At 41.1% G+C, this 24292-nt stretch overlaps 1 protein-coding gene across 1 annotated transcript in view; it reads left to right on the top strand.

The window, feature by feature from the left end:
- ttv (exostosin glycosyltransferase 1 ttv) overlaps positions 1–24292 on the top strand; it is a 199374-nt gene that overhangs the window by 61080 nt on the left and 114002 nt on the right. The window contains exon 2 of the mRNA XM_067152887.2: positions 2362–2481. Within this exon, the coding sequence (XP_067008988.1) occupies positions 2371–2481 (111 nt within the window). The 5' untranslated portion in view covers positions 2362–2370. The remainder of the gene's footprint in view (positions 1–2361; positions 2482–24292) is intronic.

Here is a 24292-nt window from a genome sequence, read left to right as displayed (position 1 = left end):
AATAGGAATTGTGCCGGCTGCCGAAGTCTGTCGCACTCCTCTGGGGCAAAATTAATGACTGACAGATGAAATGAAATGATAGTGGAGAGTGTTGATGGAATGAAAGATGACAAGGAAAACCGGAGTGCCCGGAGAAAAACCTGCCCCGCCTCCTCTTTGTCCAGCACAAATCTGACCTGCATTTGAAGCACGGAACCCAGCGGTGAGAGACCGAAGAGCTGCCGCCTGATCCATGGAGGCTTTTCATGGTAAAAATAAATAATAAATACAATTCTTCTTATTCTTATCCTTCTAGCTTTTCCTGTCTTTATACAGAGCCGCTGTGTGGTTCTCTGTCTAGTGTCCACTGCCCACGTAGGTTCTTCTTCTTCAGGTCTTCATTGAATAGTTCCGTCCACCTGCTTCTATCTCGTGTTAGAGCACCTGGTGGCACACGCCGATTTACCACCAGGTGGAGAGGAGATCATAAAACACCACATTTAGTGCCAATAAAAAATGCAACATTTTGACACACGGATTTTTGCACTTTCAGTGTCATCTCGCCGCAAGAGCTTTCTAAGAAATACACCATAACATTATCAGAAAGATAATGAAGTTGAAATGAAAGAAGAACGTAAAGGAACGACCAATCGAAGAATTAAACAAGAAAGAATCATGAAAGAGGGCTTGGGGAATGGGATAAAAGCCCCATTATCGCTGAGCATGAAAGAAACAATATTGTATATTATGGCCTATTATGTCCTAAGTTACTAAAACTTTTCAGCAATAAAACTACACTAACTACTGGAGTAAATCGAGGCGTGATTTGTCTCTTCTGCTGCTACTCATCTCCGTTGAAAGGTACAGGGTGCTCAAAACATTACTGTGCAGTAGAAATGTTCAGTGTTATCTGCAGGAGATGTTGGTAATGTCCTCCTGCATCCTGCAGACATGTCTGCACATGACACTGCTTATTGTTTAACACTTTATTGAGGGTGAAAGATTAGCCCTCTTGAATTTCACGCTTATTGAACTCGGCCACGTAAATTTCCATATTTTGAGTGTGGTAACGTTCTGCGTTAATGGTTTCTTAGAAGAAAATTGGCCTAATAACACGCTGCTAACATAAGCCACACCCTACTCCGAACTTCTGATCGTGTATAAGCATTTCCTTCCACTCATGAGCGTTTTCAGTGCTCCAGACACTAGTTTCTGACTGTTAACGTATCCAGACAGATGAAACCATCATGTCATTCCTAAATTGTATTTACTCTGTACAATTACTTTTTGGACAGCCTGTATCACTACTCGAACTGCAAAACCTAACCTCTCAACGACGGGTACACAACAGATAGTTAAAAATGCAATATGAACAATAGAATATCAAACTCGTACTGAATAGATAATTATACTTACCACGGACTCAGGAGGGCTAGTTCCATACCCTCCAGAGAGTGTTCAACAATATGCAGATCGTATGCAGACATGTCTGCAGGACGCAGGAGGATATTACCAATTCTGGTTCTCCATAAACGAAGCTAAGACGGATCGTTCTTGCCTGTCAAGTTGCTCGACAGCTACAGTCACTGCGTGTGGGAGATCGGTCCTACATAAGAGTCCGCGATTTCAAATCCCTGGGAGCGCTTTTTACTGAGGACTCGTGTCATACGAAGTGGAAATCATCGCCAGAATCCAGGCAGGAAACCGATCTTTCTACAGCTTAACACAACTGCTCCGCTCCAAAAGTCTTTCAAAATAATTCCGAGATTCGGCTGTACAAAACCCTGGTCCAGTCCGTTGTGCTGTATGGCTGTGAGACGTGGAGTATCCGAAAGCAGGACTCCTCGTCTGTGAGAGAAACGTTAGCGAAAGATCTTCGGTCCGGTGTTGGACGCAAACACGGGTAAATAGAGGATCAGACAAATCGTGAGCTAGCGGAACTGTACCAAGATGCCGACATAGCAGGGACCATCATGAGCAAGCGCCTGCAGTGGGCTAGACATGTGGCTAGGGTGTAAGACCACAGATGGCGACGGAAGCTCCTGGATTTCATTTCCACAAGAAGGAGGCCCCTGGATAGGCCAAGGGAGAGGTGGACTGATGGCCTGCATGAGAACTTGCAACAGTCAGCGATAGATTTAGACGGATGGTGATTGATAGCGATGGATAGAACACAATGGCGGAGGAAACTTGTCGCGGCTCGCGGTCCTTTGAGCTTGATCGCGTAAAATAAATAAAATACTACGTGGCTCGTATTCTACGTGACCCCGATACAGGCCCGTACGAATTTGTTCATCTTTCATTGATTAAATGTTACATTTACAAACTCAAACACAATCTACTGATCCAAACTAAGACGTATGTTTTGTGTTTTGTCGACAGGTTCCTGATATGGTCCGCTCCGTGAGTGCAACCAAGGTCTTAGCTCTACGGCAGCAGACTCAAGTGCTGTGGGAACGGTACTTCTCATCTATAGAGAAGATTGTCTTCACCACACTAGAGGTAAGTCCAGTTTCAAAGTCAGAAAATAATAAAATAAATAGTTTATCCGTTCTGCTCCGTAGCATTCGTTATAAGGTCAGATAACTCGTCTTGATGTGCATGTCGTAGTCACATTGCTTTGCCTCCCCTTTCCAATATTTTTATAAACATGAAATGTCGGTATATAATAATTGAATAGGGGCTGCCTGGGCGAGGCGGTAAAGGCGTGTTCGGTTCCCTGTCAGGAAGTCGAAACATTTAACATAGAGCTAACCACTTTACCTCGTCAGGTGCCGAGGTTACAAATAGTGGAAGCCTTTACCTTCCACCCCTCCAAGGGCCTTCATGGCTTGTACGGAGATGACTTTTATTTTTTCAACATAATAATAGATTCATTCTTAATGTAGTTTATTATACTTCTTTCCATACAATATTTACTGTGCTTCGACCGTTCGGGTATATCTAGATCTTAACGTTTTCACACTATCTTGCCCGAGATAGTGCAACATAAAATTGGCCATGACTGTGTTGTAACTACAAAGACGCACACACTAATAAACTGCCATCTTGAAAGAAACACTGCTACGAAGAAGAAGAGTAAGAAGACTGCAACACTTGCATTTCAACCAACTACCAACCCATCAAAGTTCACATACTTAACTTCAAACACTCGGCAACGACTCCCACTACAAGTCCCGTTAAACCAACTCCACTTAACTCCCAAGACTGCCTCTTTATATACATTGCCTGGCCAGGCTTCTAGAAGAATATGACACAACATGTTTTTTTCATAATTTCGAGAGTCTCCAGTAACCTATTTACAAAGAATTGATTTTTCTGTAACTCTCTAGTGCCAAAGATGCGTTGTTCTGGATTAGTACCGTTGTTGTACAACACTGCATTGGATTTATACATCGTATATACAGGTAATAATAAATGACATACTGTCAATTACGTGTTCTTACATTAAATAAACTCATATTAATATGCATACAGCAGGTGCTAGGCGTGTCTTCTCTCCAGATAGTGCCGTATTAACGCGAATATTCCCCGCCACCAAATAATCCCCGCACCCTAATTTTAGGAAGGCTGATTTATAAAAAAAATGGCAAAATTGATTCAAATAAAACCCGCACCCCAATTTCGTGCCTCAATATTTTAAAAAAATATGCGGGTATTATTCGCGCAGATGCGGTTTTAAGCTATATGTGTACCAAGTTTGGTTGATATTACAGTTCTGCCTGTTTTCGCCTGTCATTTTTAATCGTTTATGGTCTCCGATATATGTACGTAAATATATTGCTCCTTCACTTGTATGCCAACCGCCAAGTACAGTATGTATTGAGGGCTAGAGTACGCGTTCTCCTGCAATTATATTGGCGTGGTCATTTAGTAATTTGACTTTAGGATTACTCAAAGTTGACTGAACTTAGAGACCTATCAGTGTCTGATGATCCACCGGCAGGTAATTCCGGAGACATTAAAAAATTAATTAAGCAAATCGGTCCTGTAGAACGGCCAGACGGACTGGACAGGGCTGATTTTAGTAAACTTGTTTGATTTATAGATGTCTGTTTTCAAACACCTCAAAATATGCTTCAACTATTGATTTGCGGCCTACGATTATGTCACAATCACAATCAGCCAGTTCTATCAATAACTGATGTGGCCTCTTGAAGCCTGGAACTTACGTAGGTGCTTCGAAAAGTTTTCGGAATGTACTAGAATTAAGTATCTTACCTCGGTGGAACTGCTTTTATTTTTAAACATAGTCTCCCTGTAGACTAATGCATTTGGTCCAGCGATGTTCCAATGCCTTGATCCCATCTCGAATATGAGATTCCTCTAGTACCTCTCCAATTCGGCTGTCAGTTCTTCCCTTGTAGAAAATCTCCGTCCACCGAGGAAAATTTTCAGCTTGGGGAATAGATGAAAGTCTGATGGTGCCAAATCAGGTGAATAACGTGGATGTGGCAACAATTCGTACCCCAGTTCATGAAGTTTTGCCATGGCAATAACACTTGTGTGTGGCGGAGCGTTGTCCTGATGAAAGATGGCCTTTTTCCTTGCCAAACCAGGCCTTGTTTCGCGTATCTTTTCCTGTAGTTGATCTAGGAGGTTTGCATAGTATTGCCCCGTAATTGATTGGCCAGTAGGAAGATAATCTATCAGCCGAATCCCTTTTTCATCCCAGAAAACTGAGGCCATGAACTTTCCGGCCGAACGCACTGCCTTTGCTTTCTTTCGTGGTGGTGATTCAGCATGTTTCCACTGCTTTGACTGCTGTTTTGTCTCTGGGGTATAGTAGTGGACCCAAGTTTCATCTGTAGCCACAAACCGGCGCAAAAAATCTTGTTGGTTGCACTGAAAACGGGCCAGAATTTGTTCGGACTTTTCCAATCTAGTGCGTTTATTGTCCAATGTCAAGAGCCGCGGCACCCATCTTGTGGATAGTTTTTTCATACCCAATTCTTCGGTTAAAATATAATATACCCGTTCAGAAGACATTCCTACAGCTTCAGCAATCTTCCGCACTTTCAATCGACGATCCTCCATGACCATTTTATGCACTTTTGCGATAAATTCTGGGGTCGTAACACTTTTTGGCCGTCCACTACGCGGATCATCATCCAAGCTCTCCCGACCAAATTTAAACTGGCTGGTCCACTTGGCAACAGTTGAAAATGAAGGAGCAGAGTCCCCCAGTGTGTTCTGAAAGTCGGCATGAATTTCCTTTGCTTTCATACCTTTCTTTACAAAGTATTCAACCACTGCTCGAATCTCAGTTTTTTCTATTGTCACAAATCACTACGCGGGAACAACAACAAAGAGCCGTCAATACCACACTCCTGCAGCTAGAGCACTGGCGTGCCACGTGTTCACTCACAAAGGATGAGTGATTATTGCGCGGGAAACTCGTTGCTGTAGCACTGACATCTAGCGGTGATTCCGAGAACTTCTCAAACCGTCCTCGATCTTGAGCGATGTTTTGCCAATTAACTCCGGCGATTTTACGGATGCCCTTACCGAGCTCGATAGCTGCAGTTGCTTAAGTGCGGCCAGTATCCAGTATTCGAGAGATAGTGGGTTCGAACCCCACTGTCGGCAGCCCTGAAGATGGTTTTCCGTGGTTTCCCATTTTCACATCAGGCAAATGCTGGGGCTGTACCTTAATTAAGACCACGACCGCTTCCTTCCCAGTCCTAGCCCTTTCCCGTCCCACCGTCGCCATAAGACATATCTGTGTCGGTACGACGTAAAGCCAGTAGAAAAAACGGATGCCCTTGTCCCAACGATCCGGTGGCCTTCCTCGCGGTCTCAGTTTATCTCTTGGGCTCCATTCGAGAACAACCTTGGTCCATCTGTCATCCCTTCTTCGGGCCACATGTCCTATCCATTGCCACACCAAGGTTGAAATTGTCTTTATGATGTCAACGACATTTGTGACTGCTCTTATGTCATGGACCCTCTTTCTATCTCTTCTGGTAAACCCAAGCATAGACCTCTCCATTCCTCTCTGGACAGTTTTTAGTTTCCGTTTAGTGAACTCATTCATCGTCCATGTCTCACAGGCATAGGTCATGACAGGGAGATGCATTGGTCATGAACTTGCTTCTTTAGGTTTACTGACATGTTGGATTTGAAGACGGTTGAATATCGTCCAAATGCTTGCCATCCTAATGTAATTCTTCGGAAAATTTCTTGACATATCTCCTTTCATGTTGATTTATTGGCCAAGGTAGATGTATTCACCAACATTTTCAATAGTTATATAATAAAATATATGTTGTGTCTCTTCTATCATCCCTGAAAGTCTGAGTATTGACTTTTGATACATCCTGTTACCAATTGAGTTCGCGGGTATTTATTCTGAATATGATTTTTTTCTGCATGCAGCCAACTTATTTTTGTTTTTTAGGAAAGTATGTTATTTACCAGTTCCCGAGTAACTGGAATGAGTTTCGCCATTCACTGTGAAACAAGCAAATAGGAAACAAAGAAACAGCATCGGGGAAATAGCCGTGATATTTAATCTCGTTGCGGGATGGAATCAATTCAGTTCTACACAGTTATGAAAAGCAAGTTATCTCTACGTTTCGTTTAATTAAAGAGGATGGGAAAGTTGTTGTTCAGTGGTGATGAAGTAGGATGCCATCTAGCAGCAGCTCCCACAAACACTTTGTGAGAAATATTGTCTCATTTTTTCACTTCCTTGTTTTTTTTTATCCTTCTTGTCCTTCTTTCTCGCTCTCCATCTGTCATTGTCATGTTACCTCATTCATTCTCTGCCATCTTTCTCTTGTAGTATTTTTCTTTAATCTTACGGACTTCCGTCTTAGTTTATAAACTGATATTTCTTTTCTTTTTTTGATACTTCTGTCTCTTTCGCTCTCGTGGAAACTGAAATAAAGTTCTTCTAATTTAGTACCACACTTTTGACAGATTGATCACGCCATTTAATTGTGCTGTTTTCTTTTGTATTATAAATTAGGCAGACTAATTTAACAGACGCCTGGGATTTAATAGCCTACAAAGGCTGCCTTTTTTGTTTTGGTAAAGGGTTACTGCTTGCGGATATCATTCACTGGTGTCTCCAAAAATAATTAAAGTACTAACGATGATAATTTTATTTGTGAAGGTTTGATTTGACAGTAACAGGATTGAAAGTGGTGTTGGCGCAATGGTCTATAGCTCATTCCACGTTAAGAAAACAGTATTGCTCGTATGGACTTACAAGGAGTGAACACACCCCCTCTGAGACATCCATAATTCCTCGTGATTAAGGGATATTATACTGTACTCTGTAACCTATTACGAAAGATGTATAAAATGGATGAGGAATTTTTGCCCGTGAGTTATAAACATAACTACATAACATTTTATTTTTCATAAATACATTAGTAGGGAGGAAGCACAATGGTAGGAACAGCCATCACTTCGTCGCCTTGCTTCATTTTCCTTCTTCTGTGTTGCTCGTGTAGTCCCTCACTGTGTGAATCGCCGGCAGCTCACTTCTGTAGTGAAGTCGTCTACAGTATTTATTTGCTGCGTGTGCATTTTGGGATCAGTGCGTAATTGTGTTGAGTGAGAGTTATGCGATAAGCCAACGTGTGTAATTTTTCTTTAATATTAATACTGTGATCTTTTTTTAGAATCATCTACAGTATTTATTTGTTGCGTCGGTTTTCTAGCCTTTATTGCCTGGAGAAATTTGTTAAATGCATCTCTCGAACCCATAATAATTATTTTTCTATTCCCCACCCACCCAATTTGCCTTGCACTTCAATGCTGAGGTTTTTTATATGCTGTCGCTTACCTCTGATTCTGTACAAACCCAAAATAGCCCCTATAAACCCTACGTCCCCTTTAATTCATAAAAATAATGTGTAGCTTGTTTCTTCCGTTTTTTGTCTTGAACTTAAATAATGAATTTCACACATTTATGTGCTGCCGTTTTCCCATGATGGTGTTGAGCAGAGCCGTTCGATATGTTCGATATGGCAACCCTGTTGTCTTAAGAGCAATACTGTTTTCTTAACATGGAATGACCTATAGCTCAAAAGTGCTCACGCTGGGCATTCCGTCCCGCGGGCGCCCAGCACTGTAAGTGGGTGGACTGGCAGGCGATGAGCGCAGCGTATGCTAATCAACCATAGGCCGTGAAGGTTGGGTGAAGTTCTCCCAGTCACTCTCGATCACTGCTGCGATACCGGAGTTTGAAATGCAGGCAGAAAATAATGAAAGAAAGAGGATAGAAATCTACGTCATTCTCAATTTACGTTGTAAGAAATAAGTTATTTATGTTCATTGCAGTTTATGTATTTTGACCGGATACAATAAAGAGTTAGTCTATATCCTCAGATATTTTTATAATGTACGTAATTAATTACAATTTTCAGTATTACATCTTAAGAGGTCGTTTGGGTGTTTTAGAAACAGTTCTAATATAATACGGAGTTAAGGTAGATAAGCTGTGCCTTGTGGTGGTTTGGGTTTACATTATCTGATAAACTGGCCAACAGTGCAATCATGCTTCCGGGAATAAAATCAATGAGGTTATTTATTTCAAGGTATGATGTATATCTATTTGGTAGATACATTTACGATTTTGTTGTTGTTGTTGTTGTTGTTGTTGTTGTACTTTATACTTGGATAGTAAATATCTATGTCCTCACTCGTGATAAAACTCCCTCTCACCATTTAGAGACTAGCTATTATCACCAGATGCCTGTTAAATTTTAAATACTGTTTTCAGAAATTCAGTGAAGAGGGAAAGTCACACAACACTACAACACTGTGCAAAATCACTGTTGCATTACGCAATTATAGAGGGTGTTTCAAAAATAGGGGGCATAATTTCAGTTATGTATTTGTTACATGTAGACAATCAGAATAGTGCATTACAACATGTGTCCGGAAATGCTTCGTTTCCGAGTTATGGCGTTCACAACACTGAACTTCACCGGAACGTTTTTCTTCCGCAGGTCATTGTCATTACAGAAGAAGCTCAAAATGTTCACCTCCTGCTTGAATACAGACCTCACATTGATGTCTCATTGACCAGCGAACACGATCTCAAACTAAAGGGGTATTGCGTATGTCCTCACACGACGCCACAATTCGATTCCAAATGGTTTCCACATCAGGCACCGGAGACGAATACACTGATGATTTTAAATGGCCCCACAAGTAGAAAACGGGAGCGTTCAGATCAGGTGAGCGTGGAGACCAAGCAATCGGGCCACCTTTACCTATCCATCGATCAGGAAACATTTGATCTAAGTCAATGAGACATCGATGTGAGGTCAGTATTCAAGCAGGAGGTGGACATTTTGAACATCTTCTGTAATGACAATGGCCTGCGGAAGAAAAACTTTCCCTGAAGTTCAGTGTTGTGAAGGCCATAACTCGGAAATGAAGCATTTCCGGACACATGTTGTTATGAACTATTTTGATTGTCTACATATAACAAGTACATAACTGAAATTATGCCCCCCATTTTTGAAACACCCTGCATTACTTTTTGCTTAATGAATTACAGGAATTTTACTTTTTTAAATCAAAATACTGTCATTTCCATCCAAGCAATTGTGAATTATATCTTGTACGCTTAAACCCTGTACTTTTGTAGATTGTAACACAAAAATGTTAACGTGTCAGTTTCCTTTGAATGAATAACTTTAAGAAAATAAAACTGTTTGTTTATATCGAGCGCAGTATAAATCAACCCGGAATATCTTGAAAAGGTCAGGATTTTGGTTGCGATTATACAGTTTTATTTTAAATAATGTATATCAATCAGCACTTCTCTGAGTAGTGGAGGAGAGCTTCATAATCACAATCGAAAGCCAAGGCTCCCTCTCTTTCCTGCAGAATGCGTTCGCTCTCTCGCTTCACTGTGGCGTACGCTTGCTACGTAAGCTGCCCACATTTACGTCACGCCAGCCCGGCCGCTCTGGGCTAGCCTCAACGGGCACCCAGCTGAGCACCTCTGGTCTAGCTACTCGATCCACAATCTGACTGTCCCGGATTAGAATCCCGGGAACGTCCGACTGGATTTTCACTGCGACCAACGTTTAGTGTCAGGAAGGGCATCCAGTGTTAATTTCCTGCTATGTGTTAACTTGATACTAGGTGATCTGGTGGTGATGGTGATGTTTTTTGCATCTTAGCACAAAGGTGACGGGTCCCAAAATTCCCGTAGTTTCTCGGCAGATGAGAGTTAACAGGCTACGAGAATTCTCGTTTTCTTAACCACGTAGTTCTTTAATCTCTGTTGCCCTCTGTTGGCTAGGTTATAAGTTAACTTAAAAGCTTTTAACACTGTCATACTCACTCTTAAACAAAGAACGACATGTTTCGTTCTTAATACAACATCAATCAGATTCTATCAAATCACTTTCTATATTTGGAAATGTTTAAATTTATTTCTCTCTCTGAAGTCCTACCTTGTTTCCACTCCAGGAGTTTCAAATTTCAAATTCCTAGGTATTTAGACAGAAATAACATAAATATTTCCGAATATAGAGTGTGATTTGATAGAAACTGATGATGATCATTTAAGAACGAAACGTGTCGTTCTTCGTTTCAAAGTGTGTATTTTTATTTCTTGCTTAATAGTGTGTTTCTTTATACGTACACATTATAGTGTAATATTTATATTAAACTTGTGTGTTCGACAGACTGAAAAGGTTTTAAGTTACATTTTACTGACTCGACACTTAACAAATTAGGTTATAAATATCTTCCGAATAATTTCCGTGTGTATAATGCTGGGAGCGTGTTCATTTCACATTGTTTCTGTTAGAAATGAAATGGCGTATGACCTTTAGTGCCGGGAGTGTCCGAGGAAAGCGTCAAATACACATGTGCGATACAGTTCGCACCCGCGACCCCACAGGTGTGGGGAAACCGGTAGAAGAGAAGGAGATACTCATTTTAAAATATCATCCGCTTTTTAAAAATTGTTCAACCCCCCCCCCCCCCCCAATAAGTGGATTTCCTTGGATCATTTTCAAGAGCTTGCGGACACAGCGTTATCCCAGTTAACATGCTTGTTTCCTTTCGTTACTATTTTAAAATGATTTTAATTACATTAAAAAATTATATATTAAATTGCTAATAGCTGTTAATAATTAAACGGAATCGATCTTTGAGTCGCCTCTCCAGTTCCTAATTTTTGTATGACCATTTCAAATTGTTTCATTTCCATTACTGTAATTTAGTACTGTATCCCATGAAATTGATGAATATATACATTGTTTTGTTTCATCATTTGACTGTTAGTAGAACAATTATACGGGTTACCCTCAGGCGGGTGTGACTCCTGTAAATATGAGGAAAAATCCTTTTAGATTTACCATATTCTAAAACAACATTTTGTCATTAACAAATGCTTACTTTCACAACATAGTAGATTGTAACAAAATTATATTGCTGGTAGTAGTGATGTTGTGATTGGTTTTCAGCACTGTAGAGCCTCGTCACTTCGGCGATGAGTTGTGGTGGTGATCGTTAATTTTAAAGCAAAATACTAACCCCCCCCCCCCCCCCCCGCAAAAATATTTTTCATCTTGAATCACAGAAGAAATGGAAAGACATTCGAAACTCAAGATTGAAGGTTTCGGCAAAGGAATGAAAGGGCGTGAAAATTGAACATACACTAGACCCACCCTTTGTCTTCCGACCCCGCAATTTCGCAAGGAGTCACACCAACAATATCATGCTTGCGATTACTTAGTGTAGTTTGGTTTCCGTTTCTCTCGTGGCATATCATTCCTTTTCTACATAACGTATATTTCCAACAATGTCTTTCTCTCTGTCATTTTGGATTGCTGCCTGATATGGGAGAAGGCGTGGGGGAGTATAGTAACATAACTTGCAAATTGTACCTTTTAAACTTGCGAGTTCTTTTTAGAGTAAATCTTGTTTTTCTGCCGCTTTGTCTACACCCTTGTGGGTTTTCGGTTGCGAACTGTGTAGATCATATGTATATGGGCCTGTTTTATGAACGGGTGCCCTTCATGACACAACACTGTGTGGGGATATGTCTTCTGTTGCGTGTTTCTGTAGTTGTTGGTAGAGTGGTGTTTTATGCATATGTATGAAAAGGAGAGCATTAGGACAACACAAACACCCAGTCCGCGACCCACAGGAATTAACCATACGCGATTAAAATCTTCGTCCCGGCCAGGAATCAAACCCAGCACCCTCTGAACCAAAAGACTTTACTCTGACTATTCAACTAAGGAGCCGGCCTCTCTTTAGATTAAATTCTACTAACTATACTATACTAATTATACTAACTAAATAAATACATGAAGACATATATATATATACAGAAGACTGAACACATTTTTGTACGGAAGAATCAAACTTAGGTTTCCTCATCCTGCTCTATGATCTTTTGTAACAAAATATTTATCGTCGTACTCTGCAATACATATTCGTCATGTGATACGAATGGAGAAGCATAGTTTATCTTGGACAGAAATGAACTCGGACATAGAGGATATTTCTTTTTTTCTCCGTCGCATCGACACAGATAGGTCTTATGGCGACTATGGGACAGGAAAGGGCTAGGAGTGGGAAGGAAGCGGTCGTGGCCTTAATGAAGGTGCGGCCCCAGCATTCACCTGGTGTGAAAATGGAAAACCACGGAAAACCATCTTCAGGGCTGCCGACAGTGGGGCTCGAACCTACTATCTTCCGGATGCAAGCTTACAGCTGCGCGCCCCTAACCACACGGCCAACTCGCCCGGTGAGGATAGAAGTAGAGGCAGACCTAGGATATCTGTTTTAATTAGACTCAGTTTTAATTATTTAAAGGTCACGGGTGAAGAAGTAGAAGAGGCTAGAGGGCTAATATACCGGTATGTATGTATACTTTCCGACGCAAAAAAAGTGATCGACTGAAAATTACCGTATCCCCGAGTACGGGCACATTATCACTGACATTTCTTGGCTCTTAATACACAGAGGAAGGATGCGCTTCTATATTCTTTGAACGATTGTAAATTATAACATTCGCTACAAATTGCGCTAAACTCTGGCTGTTCATTTCTTAACGTAGTAAAACACGAGATTTTTTTTTCTGATGAAGAGTGTATTGGACAGGAACATCTTATTACAAAACTGTGTAGAAGGGGACGTCGATAGGCAGATTTAGTAAATGCTGAAAATAAGAACATATCGATGGCCTAGATTGAATACCTCCTATCTCAAAAAGTTCTCCCTATTTGTTATTTCCCTTAAGACTGGTCACGCCTCCCAGCCACACATGAATATGCAGTCCATCACAACAATGTTCATTGGGTTTATTTTCCTATGCCGATGCGTAAAGGAAAATGAACCTTATAAAAGTATACTGTAAGAGTCAGTAAATACGTCACGCAGACATACTTTCCTATAGTACGGTACGATAAGGTTCATTTTCCTTCACACGTCGGCAGAGAAATAAAGAACACAACGAACATTGTTCTGATGGACTGCGTATTCATGTGTGGCTGGGAGGCGTAACCAGCCTTAAGGGAAGTAATGGATAGGAAGAACTTTGTGAGATACGATGTTTTCATTCTAGGCCATCGATATACAAGCCAACAATTGGATATTTCAAGGAAAAATATCATCTGAAACATCTGGAAGTAATAGACCTTCAAATAGAGTCTCGCCGTGTTATTCCGAAATTCTTCGAATCGCTTCAGAAGAAATTCGAATTATCTCAATCTTTATGAGAGGAAATTGTCATAGCATTGCTGAAAAAATCGTGCCAAATATTAATCCATCACGTAAATAAATGAAACAATTGTACATGATTCATTGTTTTAATAAAGAGTAACTTATATCAAGTCCCATGCCACTGTCTCCGATAGGAGACAGTTTTCAAATAAAAAATCTGGGCGAGTTGGCTGTGCGGTTAGGAGCATGCAGCTGTGAGCTCGCATCCGGGAGATAGTGGGTTCGAACCCCACTCTCGGCAGCCCTGAAGATGGTTTTCCGTGGTTTTCACACCAGGCAAATGCTGGGGCAGTATCTTAATGAAGGCATTTATTTATTTATTTATTTATTTATTTATTTATTTATTTATTTATTTATTTATTTATTTATTTATTTATTTATTTATTTATTTATTTATTTATTTATTTATTTATTTATTTAGACGGAGTGGCTCAGACGGTCGGGGCGCTGGCCTTCTGAACCCAACTTGGCAGGTTCAGTCCTGGCTCAGTCCGGTGGTATTTGAAGGTGCTCAAATACTTCAGTCTCGTGTCGGTAGATTTACTGGAACGTAAAAAAACTCCAGCGGGACAAAATTCCGGCACCTCAGCGTCTCCAAAAATCGCAATAAAAGTAGTTAATGGGACGTAAAAACAATAAAATTATTATAAATTATTTCTGACTAAATGTTCATTGTTGTCAAAATACAATTCACCTCCCATGTAGATACAAACCGTATGGATATCCCATAACAGACATTATAATTATCTGCAGAGTGCAAGTGTTTCCAAGAAAAGTGTACCTGCGAGGATAAAATCTCGGGAATAGAACCAATTTTTTGGGGGGTGTTACGCCGTGTGCTTTTGCGCAATTCCGCCCAGACGTGCCATTTGGGCTCATCAGTTGGATTGGTCACGCTCCTCCACGACTCTGCTTAGCAGTGGGATACCAACTACTACAACCGGGCGAGTTGGCCGTGCGCGTAGAGGCGCGCGGCTGTGAGCTTGCATCCGGGAGATCGTGGGTTCGAGCCCCACTGTCGGCAGCCCTGAAAATGGTTTTCCGTGGTTTCCCATTTTCACACCAGGCAAATGCTGGGGCTGTACCTTAATTAAGGCCACGGCCGCTTCCTTCCAACTCCTAGGCCTTTCCCATCCCTTCGTCGCCATAAGACCTATCTGTGTCGGTGCGACGTAAAGCAAGTAGCAACAACAACAACAACCAACTACTACTACTACTACTACTACTACTACTAAAATGTTTTCATTCCTCCCCGTCTCCCGAATGCAGAGGCGTAGAGTCACGACAAGGCCGTGGCCACCCCTCCTCTGTTCGGTTGACCGGTCGGAGAGCAGAGCCGTCATACCAGCCGAAGCCCACTCTGTAACCGCCGACACCAGACCAACTACTACTACTACTACTGAAGAGGGAGGCGGGTCTCTTAACATTGACACCGTCTCTCAGAACGGGAGATTTAGTACGGTGGAGGGGTTGCTCCGACGAAATGAGGGGGTTGACCAACTGCGTGGTCCCGCCGTGTTAGCAAAGAGGGATTGCTAACCTGCTAAAGGAGAAGTGAATTCTCCGTTTCCAAAAATATGTACCCCCCCTCCCCATGGTGACACAATTTCAAAAGTGGCCTTCACGGCTGCAGATGTGAAAATATCGGGAATAGAACCAGTTATTGGGTTGTTAGGCTGTGTGCGTTTGCAGAGTTTCAACCAGAAGTGCCACTTGGGCTCATCAGTTGGATTGGCACGCCCCTCCAAGACTCCAAGACTCTGCGACGAGCTTCTACTGTACCATTCGCTCATTCTTTTTTCTTAACAGCTGTACATTATTGCAACCTTCTTCCTACGGATAGATTTCTCAAACACCGCGGTATCCTACTCTTTCATACGCACCAACTACCGGCTAATTAATAGTTCACGTTTGTTTGTTTGTTTTTAATAATAGGGGGACCGCTGAACATCACTCGCAAGGGCAAGTTCCTTACTCTCTCCCACCAACTGTTGAAATCACAGATAGTGAAAGCCTGCCTTCTACTCCTGCAAAGGTCTTCCGACTACCTCTACCGGCTATCACAAGAAATACATTTCATAATTAATCTGTATTGTCAACCCACACAAGACCGCACACAAGCCGGCTGCACAAGAGAGAGAGAAACAGTGCGGAGAAAATATTTCACATACCCTCGATACAAGGTTATATAACAGGTTACCCACAATGGCTGGCTTGCGGTCACTGGCTATTCGAGCGTGACGTCACACAGATACCTGCTCTCTGATCGCGGCAGCGCTTTCCAAAGGAAATTAGTGATTGCTTTATGTTTTAACCAAACAATTATTAGCTCGTGTGTCCCCTATATCTGCTCAAACCGACTTTGTAAATAGTAGATAACATACACAATAATGTACAATACAAGAGCTAATTGTGTCACAAGACCGTGGTTATTGCTAATAGGATTTTAGTGGCCACACTACGCCACTGAAATCCAGTAAACTATTCCGAGTTAAACAAAACTGAGCATTAAATATGACCAATAAACAAGCAAGCGAACAAAAGAACGAACAAACAGTTCTATTATGATAAAGTGAATCTCACTTCAACTGATACGTTTCTTCCTTTCCTTTATCTTCTTGACTTTCACCTCCATAACGTTCACACGTTTGCTTCCAACTTTTCCTTTTTCCTCACGATTTTTAAATAATTATACGAGCATATGTCCTCATTTTCACAAATGTGACTGTCATATCAATACCTAAATTAGGATCACTTGCACATATTAAAGAAACTAGGTTCTGCATTACTCCCAACCCTCTTCGGACTGCAAGTTCGTGATAAGAACAGAAACGTTTCTCTGTATCTCGTACAGTTTTTGACCACTCAGCTGTCGGCTCTGTAAGACCACCGTATGACAGACTTCGAACCCAGGACCCCGAACAATACGTACTGTCGTATCTTCCTCCTACGCCTGTTTGGGAACCTAAGTGTGGATGAGTGCTTTCGTGTTCTTTAGCCATCCAACCTGCAATGTAATTCAAACCTTAGATCTCCAATTCAGTGTCAGTTTCACCGGTAAATGTTGGAACATAATCATATTTGCCTTCTTCAAAATAACTTTCAGCAGGAGAATATTCTAACCCACGCCACGTTATTCCGCACTTCCTCAGTATTTGTGACAAGATATATTTATCAGAGGTTTCTGTTCGCGTGCTTCTATATTTTACGAACATTATTTCCGAGAATAGTAATCCGAAGACGATAAAGAGCGTTCATTGGTGTAGGGTGGTCTATAATCCTCCTCGAGAGCGGATCTGGGAAAACGAATTCTTGAGTGAATCTTGGTTCAGTCGGTGAGTTTAAATGCGCTTCATTCCTAGATTCTGAACTTCTGAGATCAGATGATTCAAGAAGGAGATAGTTACAAGGACAGCTTTCTGGAACACTTGCTTAACTTTTTTCCTCTTGCAGGTCATACAATAAGGCCACGCATTTTATCTACAATTTCGCCTTCTTGTTTTAACTGAAGACCACACGCATTTTTGCTAGGAACTTTAGAAATTGCCGGACTGTAGGAATTCATGAGATGGTACCAATTATTAACATTTTCATTAAACTGAATTCGCTCGTGGTTTCAGCAACAGTTTTATCATCTCCTAATTTGAAATGACGTAACGCTGTAGCTACATTGTGTGACAATTCTGCAGTTTTTCTTACATTTATCCTGACGTTTAAAATACTGACATCGATTTTGTGGCATCCTTTAATTTCGTGGCTTTCATTCTTAACCAGAGCTTCCACAGGTTCCTTCGAGACAACTTTACCATCAAAAAATTCGAAGCCGGTGTCGAGAAACCAGATCGTAATTGGTTTCAACAGGTGACGAGTATCTGCAAAGAAGTACACTTTTCTGACGTCCATGGGTTCAAAAACATGTTTTTATTTCATTGATGCCATACGCTTTCCACATTCCTTGATTTGCTGCAACCATGTCACAGACACATGCCGTTACTTTGTACCCTGTTTCCGAAAGACGAGAAACCAAATTGTCTAGTATGTCTTTTGTCATCTTTTTATCAAAAGCGGCGTGAATTATTTCCAATTCTTGAACAGTCCTTTGACCATCACAGCTTGCAATTGTGGACTGGGGCCTATATGTCATCCTTCAGGGGATCGTATTCGAAAGCACTTTTAACGCGCATTTCGTCAAACTGGAGGACTGAAATTTTATCGTGGTCTTTATACCACAGCAGCAATCTTCATCATACGCAGAATATCTTCCAGGATTCCACTTCCGTTTCGCATGCCAATTTTTGAAGCCCATTTTTCTAGCGTTGAAAGTCCAGACAGAGGGTAATGAAGTTTGTCTCTTGTATAAATGTAAGTTTTCTTCCCTAGACACCTTAAAGTGAAAGCCACCGATATGTCTTCATCAGTCCACGTGTTTTTGCTGATTTGTGAGTATATTTGATTTTCAGTAAAAATTCCTTTCAAACCGTTCGCCAGTTTTGTATGGATGCTCTGAACAGAATTTTTTAACCTCCTACATTTAATTAACTCCTTACGCAAAATACTTATAGCTACGTACCTTTGATGTAATTTGCTTTCCGCTGTCTCCATTTTCAGTTTAAGGACATCGTTAGGTTTTCTTTCATCTGCTTTTTCAGCCTTACAATTTCTTCAGTCAGGGCCATAGTATTATCACAGACCTGGGTAGGTGGAGTGATTGGAAGAGGTGGTGAACTTGCCGTAGTCGTATTATGTTCTGAACCTTTTAACAATTTGTCAGCCATTTTCCTATTGCCCCTCCTTTCCTTCCTTCATTAATCTATCATGTGACACTAGTTCTATGCTACGTTAAACACCCAAATTTCTAGAGGGAACAACATCTTTGTTAAGCACACGTTTGTGAGCAAGCCCTAACCATTCGCCGTTTAGATCCCTTTCAAAATCGCTATCCGAAAAATGCTCGGAACACACCCGGCACGAATCTGCGTTCCACTTTACATCTTTGAATCCACTTCTTCCCTAGTTCCTCATTTTTTGGGAAAATGGAGTATTTGATATGACTTTTGGAGGGATCTTTCCTGGTTTTCACGCAGCTGTTATTGCACACAGCAACCGTACACCTCGTACCAGGCATGTTTATATGCAACAATGCAACCTGAGACAAATCAGTTCATATCAAACGCAAAATAACACTGGCAGAAGAAAGCAGCTATTCACCACAAGAACTAGTTATAGAAAGTACTATGAGACTATAAAATCAAAACTGCAACTCACTTGCACAAATTAAAGAAACTCACACACTACTCACATAGAGTTTTACTGCACAGACTTTTAACGAAACTGGCAGTCAAGGTTACTAACATTGGCGGTGGGTAACTGGATGACGTCATAACCGAGCGTAGCCGAAGCTCTCCGAACGCAGGAACACCTATTCTGGGCAACTTGTTATATACTAACCTTACCCTCGATATATTGACCACTCGAATTGCCCGGCTACACAACCAGTATATAGGGAAATTGCACCTAGGAAAAACAAGCCCTGTTCAACATATGCACTCAGACATCCATACACTTGAGACGACATTAACATAATCAAGATATTATTTCAACTTTTTTACAATATGTTTTACGTCACACCGACACAGATAGGTCTTACGGTGACGATGGGATGGGAAGGGCCTAGGAGTGGGAAGGAAGTGGCCGTGTCCTTAATTAAGGTACAGTCCCAACATTTGCCTGGTGTGAACATGGGAAACCACGGAAAACCATCTTCAGGGCTGCCGACAATGGGGTTCGAACCCACTATCTCCAGGATTCAAGCTCACAGCTGCGCGACCCTAGCCGCACGGTATATTTCAACTTTTAGAACATTGCGGTCTTCACTTCGAATTTTTATTTTGAGAATCAAAACTCAGTGGAACTTTCATCATCTATTAATCTTTCTTATGACATAAAATATTTTAACAACACGAACTGTTTTTAACTGTATCTACGTGTAATAGACTGAATCATTTTGATTCTTAAATTTTTTTGGATAAGTCATTGTTTTAGTATTATCAAGAATTAATTATATTTAGGCTGAAGATGTCACACATTGAAGAGACGAAACATGTCCCTTTTTAAAATAAAATGAAAATGAATAATATTGTACGGTATTGTAAAGATGGAGTTACCCAATCATTGAGACCTGTCTTGTTGCCTTTACCGGGTTTTAAATCACCATCCTGAGATTCGCAACCGAATCTGCATATTTTTTTTTTGTTACAATGAGACTCGTTTTAGCTCCGTCTATTCTGGTGTACTTTTATATTTATATTTTATATTTATATCGGTTTTTCCAAAAATAGAGAGGTAGAAATGCATCAGAATCGTTAGTCTGCCCGTTGCCACCCTGCTACTGTCTGCGGTCAGGCTCTGGCCAGCCGCCACAACTCGACCCCGATATATGGCCTGTAAGAGGATTATACAGCATTCTGGACTTTGATTTATAGTACTGTATTACTTCGTTATAGCGACATCGGTTTCTGCGACACCTCTTCTATACTGTTAGGTATTCTGTGGTTCGAGCATCTTCCTCGTAAGTGAAATGTTTTTCAGCCTATGAGTGTCTACTTGGTATGTATTACTTTAAACCTCAGTTTGGATTAGGATTTTCTAAGAAACGAAGTAGACTCCCTGTGGGTGGGGGACGCAGACGAAGAATTCACCCACGGTATCCCCTGCCTGTCGTAGGGGGCGACTAAAAGGGGTGACAAGGAGATGACTGTATTAGAACCACGAAACTACTTGTGTTTAGTACCAGTACGCGGGGAACACCATGGGTCGCTTTTACTTGCGCGTAGTACCACCATGTTAGGTACCAAATAGGTTTGTGATTAGCAGCAACAAAGTGCGCTTCCGGCTTTTACAGTACCTGTGATTAGTACCACTATATGAGCGACACCATAGGTGGGCAACACCATGGTTCTGGCTTGCCTATGGTCAGTAACCACTCTATGAGAAACACCACGGTATAGCGCAAGTCCCTGTGGTTAGTACACTTATGTGATGAACACCATAGGTTTGCGTTGCCTGTAAATGGCGCCGCAATGTGCGAAACACCATAGGTCTGTATTACATGTGCGAATTTCATTAACTGTGAGTAGTACCATAATGTGTGGAATACTGCAAGTCTAAGCTACTGTTGATTAGTACCTCAACATGACAAATGCCATGGTTCTGCTTTCCTAGCGATAAGTACCATTATGAGGGTCCGATAACATGGATTTTGGACCCGTTTCGACTACAAGCATCATCGATTCAGTATTGTGCTTTAGAAGCAGTCCCTTAGTCAGTAATACTATTGTTTAACGCTAGTTTCTGTGTATATGAGGCACTGTGGGTCGGTTCCACTGATTGTTTTAAATTCATATCTATCCATCCATTCATCTTCGTCCTCTCGTTTTGAATTCTATTCAGTGGAGGATTTTGGACTTTTAATTTGTCATTTCGTCTCATTTCGTACCATTAGGGGCCGATGACCTAGATATTAGGCCCCTTTAAACAACAAGCATCATCATCATCATCATCATCATCATCAACAGAAACAAAGTAGGCTCTTTTAACATTTCTATTATCACTTGAACATTAATAAGTTGACGTCTAGACTAATTCCTTACTCTCCTCTTCTGTCATTAACCTTCCAGAATGGCTGCAGGCAAACTCCCACTCTCAAACTCGCCCCTCTAAAACTCCGTTATGAAATGTAATATTATATTTTAAGTTATGCGTACTTTAATTTTGTAGTTTAATGTCACTGTTAATTACAACACTACCGCGACATAGTATACCAGTCACACCGCACTGTACTCTGCTCTATGACATGTCCATGCCTCATAGTCGTTTTTCCTTATACCAAGTGGCCGTCTAGCCCCGTATTTTCTACTTGTAAGTGTCCCGCATGCACTAGTGTTGAGTGGGGTGCCTGGTCGCTGGTTTATAAAGGAGCGCTACAACGTGCTATATTTCGGATGTGAAACAAATAGCAGTCATTTCACTACACACGTTCTGTATCAGGTTGCATTTGTGAACACGTCGATGCAGAAAATAAAATTTCATAACACATTAATTTACACTCTACCAAAAAGTTGGCTGGATATGGTTTGTGCCTTGAACGATCCATTACCTCTTTATTGTAATCTGTTACGTGTATAGAAGGCAGGCGGCTATTTGGTAACTCCTGCACATACTGTCTGCGAGCTTCGGCTGCATTCTAACTAGATTCTCCATAGATTAAAGTTATGTGTGTTTATTCGTCCTTGCTGAACACACCAGCCATTGTCCATATGTGTCAGCAACTGTAGTGCTACTGTACCAAATACCAGTCTACTACTGAGCGTTCGAACACGAGGCTTACTAGCGCAAGGAGGCGCATTTGACGGGGAGCGCGCAGGAACATGCAGCGAAGGCCGTAACGGTTGTTATATCTTTATATTCTGGTGTTACTAACCTGCAGGCTGTAATACCCCTGTGCAAATCAGTCATTAGACATCCCATTCATCAACAGTGCATGCGGGACACATATAAGGAGACAGTACGGCGCTGACGAACCATCTGGAATATATATGCTTTGCTTTACGTCGCACCGACATGGATAAGTATTATGGCAACGGTGGGATAGAAATGGGCTAGGATAGGGAATGGTGTGACCGTGGCCCCAATTAAGGTACGACCCCAGCATTGTCCTAATGTGAAAATGGAAAAACAACGAAAAAGTATCTTAAGGGCTGCCGAAAGTGTTCGAACCGACTATCCTCCCGAATGCAAGCTGACAGCTGCATGACTCAAACCAGGTAGCCACTCGCTCGGTATTCATTTATAAGTAACAGCAGTGTGAGGTGGCATTCGTCCATATAAACATCCCCGTGTTTTCCGTATCATGTATTAGAGAGCAGATGTTGCTGATTTGCGACGGTTTTACATTTCGATGTACAAAATTAACTGGGAATGGAAAAGAACTGTATTTCACGCACGTTTACTAACGAGAATGGCGGGGTTTTAGAATCTGTAGGGGAGCATAATCATGAAAATAGTGAACATTTGCATATACAAATTAGTGTTAAACGCAAGCATATATGGTGCACAGTAAATAAGCATTTTCTTAAAGCGCCGAAGGAAACATATTAGTAGTATAATATTCTGATATTTCTTCGCTTGTCCTAAGCCTAGAAATCTCAAAGTGTGGAAGATAATTGCATTTCCGTATGACACTAAAGGCAGTTATTAAATTTCCACATGTGCGCAGTATGGGCCTTCTCGATTTCCCTAGCAATAACGGGGTCAATAATGAGATGACAGACGTCAGAACAAGTACTTTTGACTGCGCAAAGTGTATAGTTCGCTATTTTTCTTATTGAATGTCCAATGAAAATAGAAGGGAACCCTATTGTGCAAAAGCATATTAGGGCTATAGTTTAATAATTACATACAATTTGCAACAGATTTAACATTGTTCCTTTCCACAGTCAGTGTAAAAATGACCATAACCCAGACATTTGTAACAGCGAATAACGGAGATGTATTCATTGGCACTGCACCTGGTGTATCCAATATGAAGTTTCTCCGAGTTCTGCAAGACCTGAAAGATGCCAGGGGTGACTTCAACAACGGCATACTGTGTGTCGCCGTCTCTCGACTTCCGCATGAAACATCTTTTCCCGGTCGTCTGACATCGCTAGTTTAATAGCTGGATTTTGTTCTATGATAGAGTCTGTTAGCTCATTATCTGGAAAACTAACCTCAATTCTATGTATAATAATCCTAGGATTTTTCTTGAGTGAAGTTGAAGCTTTTAGGTCAGAGCAATTTTTATGGGCGGAATCTACGACGGTTCGGCATTCCTCTACATTTCGGAGTTCTAAAAGGACTCCTTTGTTACTAATTTTCTTCACTCTGTTAACTCCTATTCTTGCCGTGCTGTTTTTGGTTGTGGATTGCAACGACTTTAAAGTCTGTTCAGATTTGAGAACATCGGAATAATTGGAATGCTGCGTACCGTTACAAGATGTTGTTTCTCCTGTCAACTTCAGCAGTTCATTTTTAAGTGTTTCCAGCGTGTATTTAATCATGTCCACAGAGGAAAGCACTTCCTGACACCAATTTTTGTTAGTGCGTTTGTCACCATTTAAGATATTACATATTAAATCCACTTGATTTGCGGCAGAGCGATACAGCTTACCCACGTTCATCGTCATCTTGAATTCACTCTTGCTTAGTCTTCTGACATATAACATCCGTGCTATTCCAGATCTAAAAGGTGTGTGCTAACTGTGTCACACAGAAGCTTTGGACCTATGAAAAGAAAATGGCTGCCGCTACGAATATTTTGCATTATGACGTAAGTAAATGTTTTTTTACTTTTATAGATTGAAATTGCTGGATAACACTCCTTTTTGCATAGGGAAACGTGATAACTTTTGCCGTTTGTGAGATCCGATTAAAACTCTTAGAATCCTTGTCTTCTTGACCAAAATCACACACCCAGAATCTAGACCCAACTTATTGAGACTTCAGTTGTTTAGATATCAAATAGTTTGCTTTCGATAGTTGAGGGCCCCGTACACGG

Source organism: Anabrus simplex, chromosome 8, assembly GCF_040414725.1.
Source record: "Anabrus simplex isolate iqAnaSimp1 chromosome 8, ASM4041472v1, whole genome shotgun sequence".
Lineage (NCBI taxonomy): Eukaryota > Metazoa > Arthropoda > Insecta > Orthoptera > Tettigoniidae > Anabrus > Anabrus simplex.
Note: the sequence above shows the minus strand (reverse complement) of the source record. Positions and strands in the feature narration are given on the sequence as shown.